At 45.5% G+C, this 13815-nt stretch overlaps 2 protein-coding genes across 2 annotated transcripts; one reads left to right on the top strand and one right to left on the bottom strand.

The window, feature by feature from the left end:
- The first annotated feature begins 1733 nt into the window (after window positions 1–1733).
- LOC119278666 lies at window positions 1734–3634 on the top strand. Its single transcript, XM_037560000.1, has one exon. The coding sequence runs from the start codon at window positions 2017–2019 to the stop codon at window positions 3220–3222; it is 1206 nt and encodes a 401-aa protein (XP_037415897.1). The 5' UTR covers window positions 1734–2016; the 3' UTR covers window positions 3223–3634.
- A 3221-nt stretch (window positions 3635–6855) lies between these two features.
- On the bottom strand, window positions 6856–10766 carry LOC119278665 (protein IRON-RELATED TRANSCRIPTION FACTOR 2-like). Its single transcript, XM_037559999.1, has 3 exons — window positions 10195–10766; window positions 9755–10090; window positions 6856–7384 (listed from the first exon to the last, which is right to left on the bottom strand). Exons 1-3 carry the CDS (start codon window positions 10498–10500, stop codon window positions 7283–7285), a joined length of 744 nt encoding a protein of 247 aa, XP_037415896.1. The 5' UTR covers window positions 10501–10766; the 3' UTR covers window positions 6856–7282.
- Between the last annotated feature and the right edge of the window lie 3049 nt (window positions 10767–13815).

The raw sequence follows: 13815 nt of genomic DNA, 5'->3' as shown, positions 1-13815 counted from the left end.
ATGAACATATATACATATATGCTAAATGTGATAGGAAAGTTAGTAACTAACATATTGTGTTATCAAGTAAGTCATAAATAAGTAAAAAAGTTTAGTATAAATAATTCAAATTTTTTATTGTTAACATAATCGAAGATTAATAAGATTACAGTCCTCTTGCAAGTTATACCAGTAAAAATAAATACTTTTATGATTATAATCGGTATTTTTATCTTATAAATGTTTGTCACAACTGTTGAAATATTTATCAATATGCAATAAGTAATACTTTTTATATATGTATATCTATATTTTCGGGAATGATAATCACATCTAGTTTCTGAATGATGTGAAACACAATAAATAAATATAATTTTATTCTTAAAAAATTATCCTGCATAACATGTCCGATTGTCACAAATTTTTGAATTTTGACAAAAAAATGGGTAACGCTCGAAACCATTAATATTTTGTAATTTATGAAATTAAATTTGACAAATTAATAATATTTTATTTCAATTTGGATAAATTTGGATATAACAACTGGATATATTTCTGCTATACCAATATTACGCAACAATTGATATAATCCAATGGTATATCCATTTTACCTCATTGGGCTTAAGTTGAAATAGAAATAAAACTAGGCCTGCACAGGATGAGAGCAGAGCAACCTCCCACTCGGTAATGCTAGGAAGTTATGTCTAAAGAAGGAAAATACTAAAATATTTTAAACAAAACCATTGAAATTTAAATAAAATAACATCATGAATTGTCATAATTAAACATTTTTTATGTCCACGAGACTATTTAAAATAAACTGAATCTCGATAGAAATATCTTCCTCTTAGGTCAATTCACTCTGATAATAAAAAAGTAAACACATAACAAATAATAGGAGTACAAATGGAATTGAAGTAATTAAACTTGTTATTTTTGAATTATAGTGGTGAATATCTCACGGAAGAAAATAAATTGTAATTATGGCACGAAGCTCGCTGTCATCCACAAATTTAGACAGGTGCCTACGATAATCCATGGCTCATCACGACCACAGATGCACCCGGGTGAACAGTAAAAGCCAAAAAAATTCAAAAACACCTAAAAATATACACATAAAAAAAGAACAAGTTTTCTAAGGGCCGAAAATTTTATGGCGGTTTGACATTGGAGGAGCTCGGGACAGGAAAAAGGGAAATCATTGCTCCAAAATAAAATTTTCTGAACCTTTCCCAAAACACAGATTTTGCTTTTGTCCAGAGCTCGTCCGACGCCAAATCGCCATGAAATTTTGCACGTCCCAAGAAAACTTGTTCATCTTTGATGCAAAAGAAATAAACAGATTTGTTTGTTGTTTTGCTATTCCTTTTGATATTACTGGGAGGAGATGCTCCCTATCACCAAATCGCCGTCCTGATGCGCCTACGTCTACTCCATTGGAAGTTTTGTAGGACTAAATCGTAATCACGGCTTACCATGTGAACAGAGCTAAGAGAAACAGAGCTATGCAGCACCGACCGATGTGAACTGTCCCCTTTCCACTGTCAAACTTGGACACTTGACACGACCCATGACACTGCTTACTGCTGAATTTCTCTAGCAATGTTGCTGTCAAATCATCCCTCAGCAATGTAGACAGACCCAGCTATACTTTTTCTTTTTCTCCAGCCATCATGGTCTGCATTTCCCTGGTGATAAACAAGTGCAACAACAACTACTACCCGATGGCCGTGGCTGACCCGTCGAGGCCAAGAATTGCGGTGCAAGGGTGTGGACAAGAAGCAACGGGAAAAGAGCACACATAGTGGACATGGATGATGCGCCGTCCCCCGTGTGCACTCGGCTCCATTTTTCCTCCCTCGCCGTCCACCACCAACTCTCTCTCCCCAAAGTCCTATCAATCAAACAATTCCAAGAGTCAGTGAGAAACCGTCTGCAACTGCAAAGACTCCACGGCAAGCAAGGAGCACGCTACCAGAGATTTAAGGTCCATGATCGTCTAGTGCTCGATCGGTTCCCTCCTGGCGGAGCAGATCAATGGAGCCGGCGACGTTCTTCCGGTGCGTGCCGGACCATGGGGAGGACGACGACGACGAGCAGAGCAGCGGCGGGTGCTTCCTGGACGTGTACGTGCACGGCGCGCGCGGCATCCACAACATCTGCATCTACGCGGACCAGGACGTGTACGCGCGCTTCTCCCTCACGTCCAGCCCGGGCCACGCGCCGGCGCTCTCCACGCGCGTGGCTGCCAGGGGCGGCGCCAGCCCGCGCTTCGACGAGCGCCTCCCGCCGGTGCGCGTCCGCCGGGGCAGGCTCGGCACCGACGCGCTCAAGTGCGAGGTGTGGATGCGCAGCTGCGCAGAGAGCGTCCTCGAGGACCAGCTCCTCGGGTTCGCGCTCGTGCCGCTCGCCGCCGTCGCGGCCGCTGACGGCGCGCGGGTGGAGCGGCGGGAGTTCTCCCTCTCTTCGACAGATCTCACCCACTCGCCCGCCGGCACGGTGAGCCTGTCCCTCGCCCTCCGCTCCGGCCGCGGCGACGCGTGTATCGCGGGGCCGTCAGACCGCGCCGCGGCGGAGCCGTCGATCACGTCTGAGGTGGTCATCCTTGAGCCGCCAGCGCCGCCGGTGGACTACTTGGGTATCGAGTTCCCTGACCTCAACACGGCCAAAGAGAACGACGACATGGCCGTCCAGTACCTGCCGTTCTTGCACCTCGGGGTGGCGCCACAGGTGGCCATGGAGACGGGCACGAGCCCACGCGGCGAGAATTCGATGTCGGTGTCCTCGGAGGGAAGCAAGAACGCCTCGACGACCACCACGACCAGCGACGACAGGGCGATCGATGTCTCCTCCTCGGCGGCGACAGAGAAGCCGCATCGGCACGACGGCGCCCACGAGGCCACCGTGTCGGCGCCGATGTGCTGCGGCGCGCCGGACACGCCGACGTCCAACGGAGGACCGGCGTATGGCAAGGAGAAGGTCGACGTTTTCAAGTCTCCCATGGCCGCCGGCGACGTCATCGACATGGAGGCGGAGCAGAGCGCGATGCAGCGGCAGATCATGGAGATGTACGTGAAGAGCATGCAGCAGTTCACCGAGTCGCTGGGCGCGATGAGGCTGCCGATGGAGCTCGACGGCGACGGCGGCGCCGGGGTGGTCGTTCAGAGGGACGAGAAGAAGCCGGAGCCGGAGGCGAGGAAGGACGGGGCGAGGGTCTTCTACGGAAGCAGAGCTTTCTTCTGAAGAAGACTATAATTATTCAGAGTGTTGTGAAGAGACCTACTACGATTATTCAGAGCGTGGAAAATCTGATCTCTTCTTGCAAAGGTATTGATTGATCAGAGTGCGGTTAGATGGTGACTAGGTTTTGATTCTTCATCATCGTTGTTGATTTGATTCGTTAGTGCAATTGCAAATTAGTACAGTACACCTCTAGCTAAGATTAACATGTGTGCGCTAGAGTTTTGTGTGTATTCGGCGGGAGCAGAGCTTTTCTTCTGAAGAAGACTACAATTATTCAGAGTGTTCTGTATAAAAACTGCGGTTATTCAGCCTGCCATGTCCTGCGGAATATCTGATCCCCGGGCCACTGCATCTGGGAGATGCATGCAGCCACTTTATTAATCTAATCTCTGCCGAAGGTTTTGGTTGTTAATCATCTTTGCTGGTGTTGCGCGCAATTACAAACTCCTACAGTATATGTGATATGTCTTGCTAATAAGAGTAACATGTGGAGTGGAATGGAGTTTCATGTGGGCATCAGCCGGCCAGGCAAGGTTGCTTGGTCAGATCTCCTCTGAACCTTCTTGAGGAGAGAGTGTGAACACTTGCAGAAAAGCTGCAGATCATTGATCATTGAGGAACATTGAGATAGATCATTGTGAAACTAGTTATATCACTGCACAAACTTGTATTAGCAGGGTACTCAAGTATGCTGCTTTTCTTGCCAAATTCTTGCTCCTGCCTCCTATCATATGGATGGTCCCACCCCGCCCCATAGCATTGTTTCAGAAGCAAAGGAACACCTTGGTTTTGCTTCTTTCTTGAGCGTCGCGTGGAGCCAACCGCGAACCGTTGATGTGGACGTACGTCCGTGCATGAACGCGACCGACACCTGCTGTGTTTTACCACTTCTCCTGACAAGAAATGGCAACGTAGAAAGACTGAAGCCGACTCAAGGGCAGGCAGAAAGAGAACTGCCTAATTCGTTGGATCCATGATGAAATTGATGCAAGGCAGCAATGGAGGCGCTGGCTCTGGCTCTTCCACACATACGGTATCTCAGGGCAACTCCAACACAGCGTCTCGGCTGAGCCGACATATTTGTCCGCTTTTTCATTTGGGTCGCCCGATGCGTTCAACAGTGGCCGGCCCATTCTGTGACATGTTTGTCTCGACATCTCCTCAAATATGTACTCCTTCCGTTCCCAAATACTTGTCTTTTTAGGCATTTCAAATGGACTCAACATACGGATGTATGTAGACATATTTTAAAGTGTGGATTCACTCATTTTACGCCGTATGTAGTCACTTGTTGAAATCTCTAGAAAGACAAGTATTTAGGAACGGAGGGAGTAGCAGGCAGGGTAGTTCGCCGTGAGGAATGGCGCCAGTGCACGTTGACCATGGCGGGGACGAGCTGCACGCACGCGAGCACGCACGACGGGCATGCAATGTTGAAGTATAATGTGCTGCCTAGTCTATTCCATCAGATCGGTCTTTTGGTTGCATTGTCTAAAGTATGCACTTCTACATGGTATCAGAGCCAAGAGGTCTTGAGTTCAAGACCGACTGGCGCAATTAAATTGCAGCCCACTTTCGGTCCACGTTTAGGCCTGAGAGAGCCACACGTGACGGGAAGTGTTGAAGTATAATGTGTTGCCTAGTCTCTTTCATCAGATCGGGTTTTTGGTTGCATTGGCTAGAGCATGCACTTCTACATGCAGGCCGCGAGCCCGCGACCAGCTCATGCTACTTGAGGTCGGGCGCGGGGCGAGGGCATGCAACGGCTGGGCGCCGGAAGCACGGCCAGCGAGCAGGGCAGGGGAGAGCAGCTGTGCGGCGCGGCTGGCGAGCACGGCCAGAGAGACCACGCGACATGACACGGCAGAGGCAGGTGTCAACTGTGCCATGGCGAGGTAGAGAGAAAGAAGAGAAAAAAGTTATATGAGTGGATGGCAGGTAGGCCACACAGGATATGCAGCGGATAGAGGCGAACGAAAAGGACACAGAAAATGTCCGCTTTTTGTCTTCGTCATATCCAAATCTGACCCAAGTTCAATACTGAAATGGGTCCAAGCGAATACAAAATGGACAGAAATTAAAAATGGATCCGTCCATTGTGCAAAGATTTTTTTTAGTCCATTCGGTTGGAGTTGCTCTCACTCGCACTGTCTTGATTGGTTGTCAAGTACAGACAGTAGCACGGCGTGTCTAAGTCAGTGACGCGGGTGGTCTGACTTCTGTGCCATGCAGCCCTGAAATCCTGTCAAATGGCTTGAACCGAGCAATTTTGGTTCCCTAGGAATGATTACACAAATAAGAAAAAAAACGTTTGGTGTTCTGAAAAAATTGACAATTACCTCTACCCTTAAAAGTGCATCGCCAGAATAACAAAACTTTATTTCACTTGTGAGTTGATGAACATTTTTTACGGAATTGAGTCGATGAACTTTGTCGCAATCTGATGCCATGTCCCCAACCCCAACCCCAACAACACAATGACATGAATTTTTTTTATTAAAAAACACACAAAGACAGTGGCGGTGCCATGAATTCATTCATGTGTAGTCAATTAAAACTTGTGTAGTTATATGTATGTATTTATGATTTTTTTTCTACTTCGCCGTGTGAAATAAATTTTCCGGATCGGCCTTAAATGATAAACGGGTCAGTGGAGCTGGCACCGTGCGACCCAATTGGTCAGACGGGTCGACCCAGTCGATTCACTAGGCCCTAGTCGCTACTGGCCGCTCCTGTTGGAGACGCCCCTGCGCACATCTATGATATACGAACTGGATTGATTCTGTCGGAGATGCCGTTGTACACAAGAAGCGGGCAGGTCGACAGGTAGATGGATTCTTACGTCAACTACTGGTACATGCCACTCGTTCGTGTTTCAGTCACCGTCGAGCTCGCCATTACTCTCCAACTTGTACAGCTCGTTGTTCCAGTGGCCTTCCCGGTCTTCACATTGAGCTCACTGGATTCATGTATTTCCATCTTTATCTTGGGTCGGCCTCGTATACCCAATGGGTCAGTGAGGCCACAATTTTTTGATGAAATGGGCCGACCCATGGCCTCACATAATGACACCTTAGGGTCATGGGGCCAAGTCCAAGGCCAGCCTCCTTTTTGCAACGCTCCACTCCACGGGCCTTTCATTCCAACAAACCAGTGGGCCGCGCGGGAATTTCAAACGGCACCTGTTCCTCTCCTTCAGGTTCTGTGTCTTTTTTCCCCTCAAAAAAGAAATGTTCAATGTCTTTTTTTTTCTGTTGACAGCTCCAGAAGTACAGGTGAGTAGTACAACAGTACTGCAGGACAGGAGACAGAACGTACTACCACTCTACAAGCAAGTACGGTCAGCTCGTTATCGAGCTGTTGGAGACGGCTCATGGAAGGGGTTCACCTCGCTTGCCACCATGTGCTCAGCTCGCAGATGCATGCATGAATGCTCTAGTACAAGATGAGCACACAGTGACACAAAACGCATGATTGTGCCATATTTAAAATCACCATTGCCCTCACTGACACCAGGCGATAGATTAGTTCCGTCGTACACCAAATGTCGACATTTGCGTGCCTGGAGCGGACCCTGTTGGGTAGTTTATGTAAAGGCACGGTGTGTGTGTGTGTGTGTGGACCGTGGAGCAGTGGAGGTAAATCATCCTTATTTCATACGTATATTTCAAATATGTACACATGAATCATACATGGAGATGGTCCGCACTCTTTCATCACAACGCCACTGCTTCGCGCCAGGCTCTATATTTATTTTCTACTACCTCTGTTCCTAACTAAAATTATATTTATCTTCAGGAACAGAGGTAGTGCTATATATGCTCTTGTTTTACTAGTTATATTATCCTCAGCGCGCAGCTGCATACATACAGGGCTACACATAAATGTATATACATTCATAATTACGTACTATATATGGAGCACGCTGCACTATACGTACTACTGTATCATGCATGCGTAATATTATCTTGGGCATTTGTCCTATATCTATGGCATGCATGTATTTTGATTCATGGTGGTTAAACACGACAATATACACCATTATTATGCTACGTATGATCTACTGGTGGTGATGTAAACGTAGTCCTGCATTTTGCGTCAGGGCGTTCTCCAGTTCTTCACAAAATGCCGGGCACTCCTTGCTCATCGTCCGTTGGGTTCTCTGTTTCAATACAAAAAATAAGCTGGCATTGTAAGTTCTTTGATATAAAATTGCGGTTCTGGCGCATGCAGCCTGGATTTTAATGCAAAAGTGTACACACTTTTAGTCATACATATTTGCATGAAGATTCTTTTCATTTGGCGGGGAAATTTGCATAAGGATTCGGATAAATAGCTATCTGGATAAGCATTTTCCATCTGTACTATTGATACTCTTTGCGGATTTGGGGAAAAAGGATGGGATAAGTGTCCATGCATTCGATTGTGTGAGAGTACACGTCATTGTCTTAAAAGAGGATGTTACTTGTGTAAAACTCTAGCCCAAATTCATTCAGACTAGCCACAATGGAGAGTAACATACACTAGTAACATACACATATCCCTAGACTATATTACTACATCAATAATGGGTAATAACATAAGTGTGGTAACATGCAAAGCTTCATTTATTAGGTTATAGACTCATATTGCATTGGGACATGTGATGTTACAATAACTAGCCAAGTTACTAGTACTATCTCCTCATTAACTCACTTCCACATAAGCAAATTTGCTGAGTTGGACTCGATGTTACTACTGAAGTTACTCCCATTGTGGCTAGTCTCAATGTTCTACCTACCTATTAGATGGACCATACATACTTATCGCCTCTACTACAATTTCATCATCGCTTCATGTAAAAGGATTAACCCACAAATGCTATATGTGGTTGGTAGACAAGAGTATATATGCTAGTCAAACTTTCTCTACACTTGCCATGTGGAACTGATTTCACCACACAGCTAAACTTGGGCCACATGGTCCTTCACAAAGGAAGGTCGGGAAAATATCAGGTGATACCATGTCTTAGGTGCTCCCATGATACGAGCTTCTGGTCCGTTGGATCTCAGATCCAACGGCTCCTAGGAGGTTCTGAAAGACTGCCGTACTTGTTCGCAATTTTTGGACTTCAAAAGGACTTTTTTGCAAAATGTTGAAAGCCTTCTGGGAGTCGTTGGATCTCAGATCTAACGGCTCCTAGGATCTCGTATCATGGGAGCATATAAGGCTCCGTATCATCTGATACCTACCCAAGGAAGGTCAGCTGAACTTGGACCATGTCTGTTTGTTGGCGAACAGGTTTCATGCTCAATGGAGCCGCTTGGCCACGCAATCATTGCGCCATCTCATGAGTTTTTGTGTCTCCTCATGGCATATCTCTCTCTTGCGCCTTGACATAAGTCCAGATGTAACAACCACATCCATCCCACCCCTTTAAGTTGGGCTTGGAAAGGATGTGAGACAAAAGCCAAGGCCAACCAAGATCTATGTGGATATAGTCACATCCTAGTAATACCTAGATCACAGTTTTCTGCCAATTATTTGGGCAATTCTTTTCTGCTTAATTAATCGATGAGGAAAATCTTTTGCCCCCATTTCGAGAAAAATAGTAATACGTAGATCTAGTCTAGTATCAACTGACCTGGCTTAATTGGAGGAAGAAGCAACAACCTCGTCCACCCAAGTGCTTTGTTCTTCATGTCCAAAAAACCAAACAAATGACTAAAACAAAGGGATCCCGGTCGTCCTCTTTGCCAAGGGTGTAAGGATTGATCACCAATTAATGTTGACACTTTCGTAGTAGTATAAACCCTTTGAAGCTCGAAAGATGGAGCCGGTCAACCACAAATGACTAGGGTTTTGTGGAATCCACAAAATATATAGCTAGAGGGACCATTTTAGCACTAGGAGAGACCCTTTGTGGTCCGATTGAAGCTAATGATGCGTTGTACATATTCGTTTCATTGGCTTCATCCTTGCATGTGCCGGTCAAGGTAAACAAAATGTACCATTTGCCATTTGTTGTACTATGCTACCAATTTTAACTTAATGGGTGGCCTCTATAATCTCCACCACTGATCTGAGTTAACAATCATAACCTTTTATCAGGGGGAGCATGCACCCAAGCAAGTCATACTGTAATAAGTTAACGAGCTTACAAGTGCCCATAATGTTTTTTCCTTTATGGATTAAATCCAAATAGTTCTAATTCTATGCTAGATAATCCAGTGTACTGCATGGAAGATCCTATATATTGCATATATAGCCAAAATAAATGTCCTCAAATTCATGTACTCTTTAGATTTTGATAAATCCTTATGCTTTTATGTGGCCCTACCGCAGTCGACATCGCTGGAAAACAAGTGCTTTGCTGAGTTTTAGCTCGTCAATTACTATATACTACTACTTGTTAAGATTTAATCCATAAGCAACCACATGGCATACGCGGTAAGCAAGCGATCTAAGAAAGAATCTGAAAAAGAACAAATCACAAGCATCGATGACATGAAAACAACAGGAGCTAAAGGCAGATGCATCTGTTGATGTGTACCTGAAGATGGAGACTATAGAAGGTCCTGTTCTGGAACGCGGAAGTGGACGAGCTGATGAGCCGGAGGCCTTCGTTCTCCAGCACCTTGATGCACTTGGACATGGGCAGAACTCCGGCCATGGTGCTCACCAGGCTGACCTGGACCATGATCTCCCTGTCGTCGAGGCAGGTGGCGGACACGATCGGAGCCGTGTTCCCCTTCATGGTCAGCACGCCGGGCTTGCAGCTGGCGCGCGTCAGCTCCTCCTTCTTCTTCTCCAGGCCGTCCACCTGCTTCTGCAGCTCCGGGATGTACTTGAGCACCCGCGACACCGTGATCGGAATGCTAAGCTTCTTCTGCAACACCAGATAAATCCAAGATATGTTCAAGACGCAATCTCTCACGTACGTGTATCTCGGAGGAAGGCTGATGAGTTAGTTTGGGTGAGAAATTTAATTACCGTGTGATCGGTGTCGGGGAGGAGGGAGCGGAGGTCGGAGTAGAGCTCGTTGAGCTGCTTGCGGCGGTCGCGCTCGTAGGCGTTGTGGCTGATCTTGCGATGGGAGCCCGAGCCATCGCCGCCCCCGGGGGAGCCGTAGCCGCCGGAGGAGGTGCCGTTATTGGCAGCCGGGGCCAGCGGGATGTCGTGGTCGAGGCCCGGCCACTGCGTATGGTGGTGGCCGCCGGCGACGGAGAATATCTCGGCCTCCAGCGACGATATGCTGCTCGCGAACGGGTCTTCGAACATCTGGTGCTGGTGCCCCATTGCCGGCCGGCAGCTCGAAGCAGCTAGATTCTGCTCGGTCGAGTTCGTGTGGGGAGGTTAGGGATGATGGTGGAACAACCTAGCTTAATTAGCTACCTAACCACCGAGCTATGTAGCTCCTAATTAATGGCGTTATTCTTTGTGAGACGCTAGAGGAAGCGGCAGTAGTAGCCTGGTAGTAGGGGAAGACCCTCTAAGCTAATGGAATTTTATTGAGAGAGGATTAGCATTAACAACTTCTCATGGCAGGTTTGATGTATGGAGTCAGCTGCTTGAGCCAGTTCTGGAATGGTGGCCTCCCATTTATATAGGGCCAGAGATGAGGGGACGTCAGTGTCAAATGCGACGTTCTAGATAACGAATTTTAGCCATAGCTAACTAATATTGATGCATCAGTCTGCAGTCTAAAAATTGAGAACAAAGTGAAGGGTTTTACCTTATGGTGCTCCAAGATCCATGTGAAAAATAATCTTGTTGACATGAAGAAAACCAAAATCAACAAATCATTTCATGGTCTTGCATATATGTATTTGCCATGAGTAGATGAATTTTGTGTATGGCCACATACTTTGTATGGCTAGATTCGTTATACATTAATTTTGATGGTCTTTAAATTAAATTGATCAACTTGCCTCCTTTTTATATACTAATAGAATAGAAAACCTCCATGGCTACAGCGTCACACACCCACTAATTAATTACATGGTACATCAAGTTCCTATTTGGTTCACAGTAATTTCATAGAAACTTTCGCCAGATTCTTAGTGATTCTTTTAATAGAGGCTGTTTGGTTTGTAGGATAATTAATAATTCATAGGAAAAGAAAGTTGTATGGCAAACTTTGAATGCGATCCAAAGGAAAATTTCAGTTGAGTCCAACCTCATGATTTTTTTCCTTTGTTTCAATTACAATCATGGCATACAACCAACCCTTTATATAAAATAAAAATATGTACTCCCATGGTGCAACCAACTAACATCTTATTCCTATGTTCTTCATAGTCCTATTTTTCGACAATTACACAAAACAAAGAGGTCCGGAATGATACTATATATGACCGAATCCAACCCTTTTTTAGTACACCAGGGCTATGGTTCACAATTACACAACTTATTTCCACTTCAAGATCCACATTCTCCTCACCGTTGGTTGAAGGCCGGCCTCAAATGATATTATATATGACCGAATCCAACCCTTTTTTAGTACACCGGGGCTATGGTTCACAATTACACAACTTATTTCCACTTCAAGATCCACATTCTCCTCACCTTTGGTTGAAGGCCGTCTAGATTGTTGAGGGCTTGCCCACAAAAAAAACAAGATTATTGAGGTCTTATTTGAGTTCATGCTAGCTATGTGTTTTGTTACCATATTATCTTGGCTTGCAGTTTTTTTCCCTTGTTTTCATTTAGCTGTTTTCCTCAATATACCATGTATTCCACTAGCTTCATTCATTTACAACAGAGCGTAAAGCCATCTTCAGTGTTTCGAAAGCTAGAAATCCAAAAGAATTTCTGAGGTCCAAATTATATGTAAAGTTTGCAATTTTTGGCTGAGATCCAAATTTGTTTTGTTTCCTAAATTAAAAACCTTGGTCATCTTTGTGGGAAAGAAAACCACAGGGTACATATACGCTGATAATCTTTTTTTTTTGCGTCTAAAATCTTGTATTACTCAATCAATATCCGGATTACAATCAACTCTGCTAAGACCAACCGCTCCTGGTGGATCAGAGCCCAACCGCACTACAGTTCTCTTCTCGGTTCTAGCAAAGTTTGTGAAACAATCTGCTACAGCATTTTGGCTACGATTAATACGCTGATAATCTTTTAGTACTAGCTAGCTGCTTAATTGTACAATTGATTTGACGACGGATTCACTTGCAAACAAAAATTGACGATGGATTATCCTACATGTCTGTTTTGATTAATGACGAGTACTAGCTAGTAGATATGGACCGGTGGACCTAACATTTCCCCTTTGCTGAAGCAAAAAAGAAACGCAGGTATAGATCTAGCATCAATCCAGCCAATATATTCGGGTTCGCTCTCGCCGGGACCGGATTGGATGCCATTTTTGGTCGGTCTAATACTTCAATCAACCCATAGAGATGATTTTCCAGGCAAAAATAAATAAATCCAGAGAGATGATTCGTTGGGAGCATACTATAAGAATGATCGTCACCAAACGAAAAATCAAAACGCTTATAAAACGAACCGATGCATAATTAAGTGCAGCTAGTGGGCGGCTACTACTAATAGCTAGCTGCTGACCTAAGCGGATTAGTTAAGCTATCTGCGGACGCCAAATGAGGAAGGGACTGCATCTGCAGGGTGGTCTAGGGAGGCAAGCTAAGCGACGGGATTATGTTAATCCGGCTGTGGGATTATGTTAATCGCCCGCGGCCACGTAGCGGAGGGGAGCTGGAGACACGCGCCGTGGGCGTGCCGGAGCGCGCCGGGCGCGTGCCGGCCCGTGCTGCGGAGGGGGCTCCCTCCCGTGCAGCACGCACAGGGCGCCCGCGTGCCTGCTTCCTCGGAGCATGTGTGTGGCTCCATCCTTGGGCATCTCCTCTTAACCTTTCTCTCTCAGTCTAGCCTTTAAAAAACCTTTCTCGCAGGTCCTCTCAGGTTTCCAATTTTGTCATTTGGAGAGCACACAGGCCTGCACGTGTCGAGCTACGGTTCAGGTTTGCTGCCTTTATGTCAGGTGACTTAGTATCACTTACATGTATTGGGTCAGTTGACTTAGTGTCATTGACATATGGGGTCTGTTGGTTTGCGGTCCTACATGTCAGTGTCCTAAGGCCTGGTATGTTTGAGCTTGAGGGACCAGATTTTGCTTTGCCAATAAAGCTGAATTTAGAATATGAAACAAACAATTATTTCATTTGAGACTCATGGATCAGATTCAGATTCATCTTTGTTAGTAAAGCTAAGTCTGAAAGCTGAAACAAACAGCTATTTTGAATCAGCTTTGCCAGTGATGCTATATCGGGATTCAAGCTGTTTTCAATGGAATAGCCTTAGGCACCTCAAAGTGTATTTCAATGGTGAAGTTTGATTAATGTTGAGTATATTGATTATTAGGAAAGACTAGATAGACTAGGATTAGTTCTGGCTTGTCTTGTACTCCAAGTTGATCATTGTACTCCTATATATATGCGCACGAGGCTTAAGCAATACATCAACTATTCCGCAACAATTCATCTCTCTCCCTTCTAACATGGTATCAGTTTCCGGGTTTTAAACCCTAGCCGCCGTCACTTCCGCACCCGCGCGCCACCCCCGCGGCGGTCGGCCTCCATGACCGCC

The sequence above is a fragment of the Triticum dicoccoides genome, chromosome 3B (assembly GCF_002162155.2).
Source record: "Triticum dicoccoides isolate Atlit2015 ecotype Zavitan chromosome 3B, WEW_v2.0, whole genome shotgun sequence".
Lineage (NCBI taxonomy): Eukaryota > Viridiplantae > Streptophyta > Magnoliopsida > Poales > Poaceae > Triticum > Triticum dicoccoides.
Note: the sequence above shows the minus strand (reverse complement) of the source record. Positions and strands in the feature narration are given on the sequence as shown.

Coding starts and splice junctions, on each gene's coding strand:
- LOC119278666 (XM_037560000.1), top strand. CDS start 2,017: ATGGAGCCGGCGACGTTCTTCCGGTGCGTGCCGGACCATGGGGAGGAC.
- LOC119278665 (XM_037559999.1), bottom strand. CDS start 10,500: ATGGGGCACCAGCACCAGATGTTCGAAGACCCGTTCGCGAGCAGCATA. Junction 10,091..10,194: donor TCCCCGACACCGATCACACG/GTAATTAAATTT, acceptor CTGGTGTTGCAG/AAGAAGCTTAGCATTCCGAT. Junction 7,385..9,754: donor TCTATAGTCTCCATCTTCAG/GTACACATCAAC, acceptor GTATTGAAACAG/AGAACCCAACGGACGATGAG.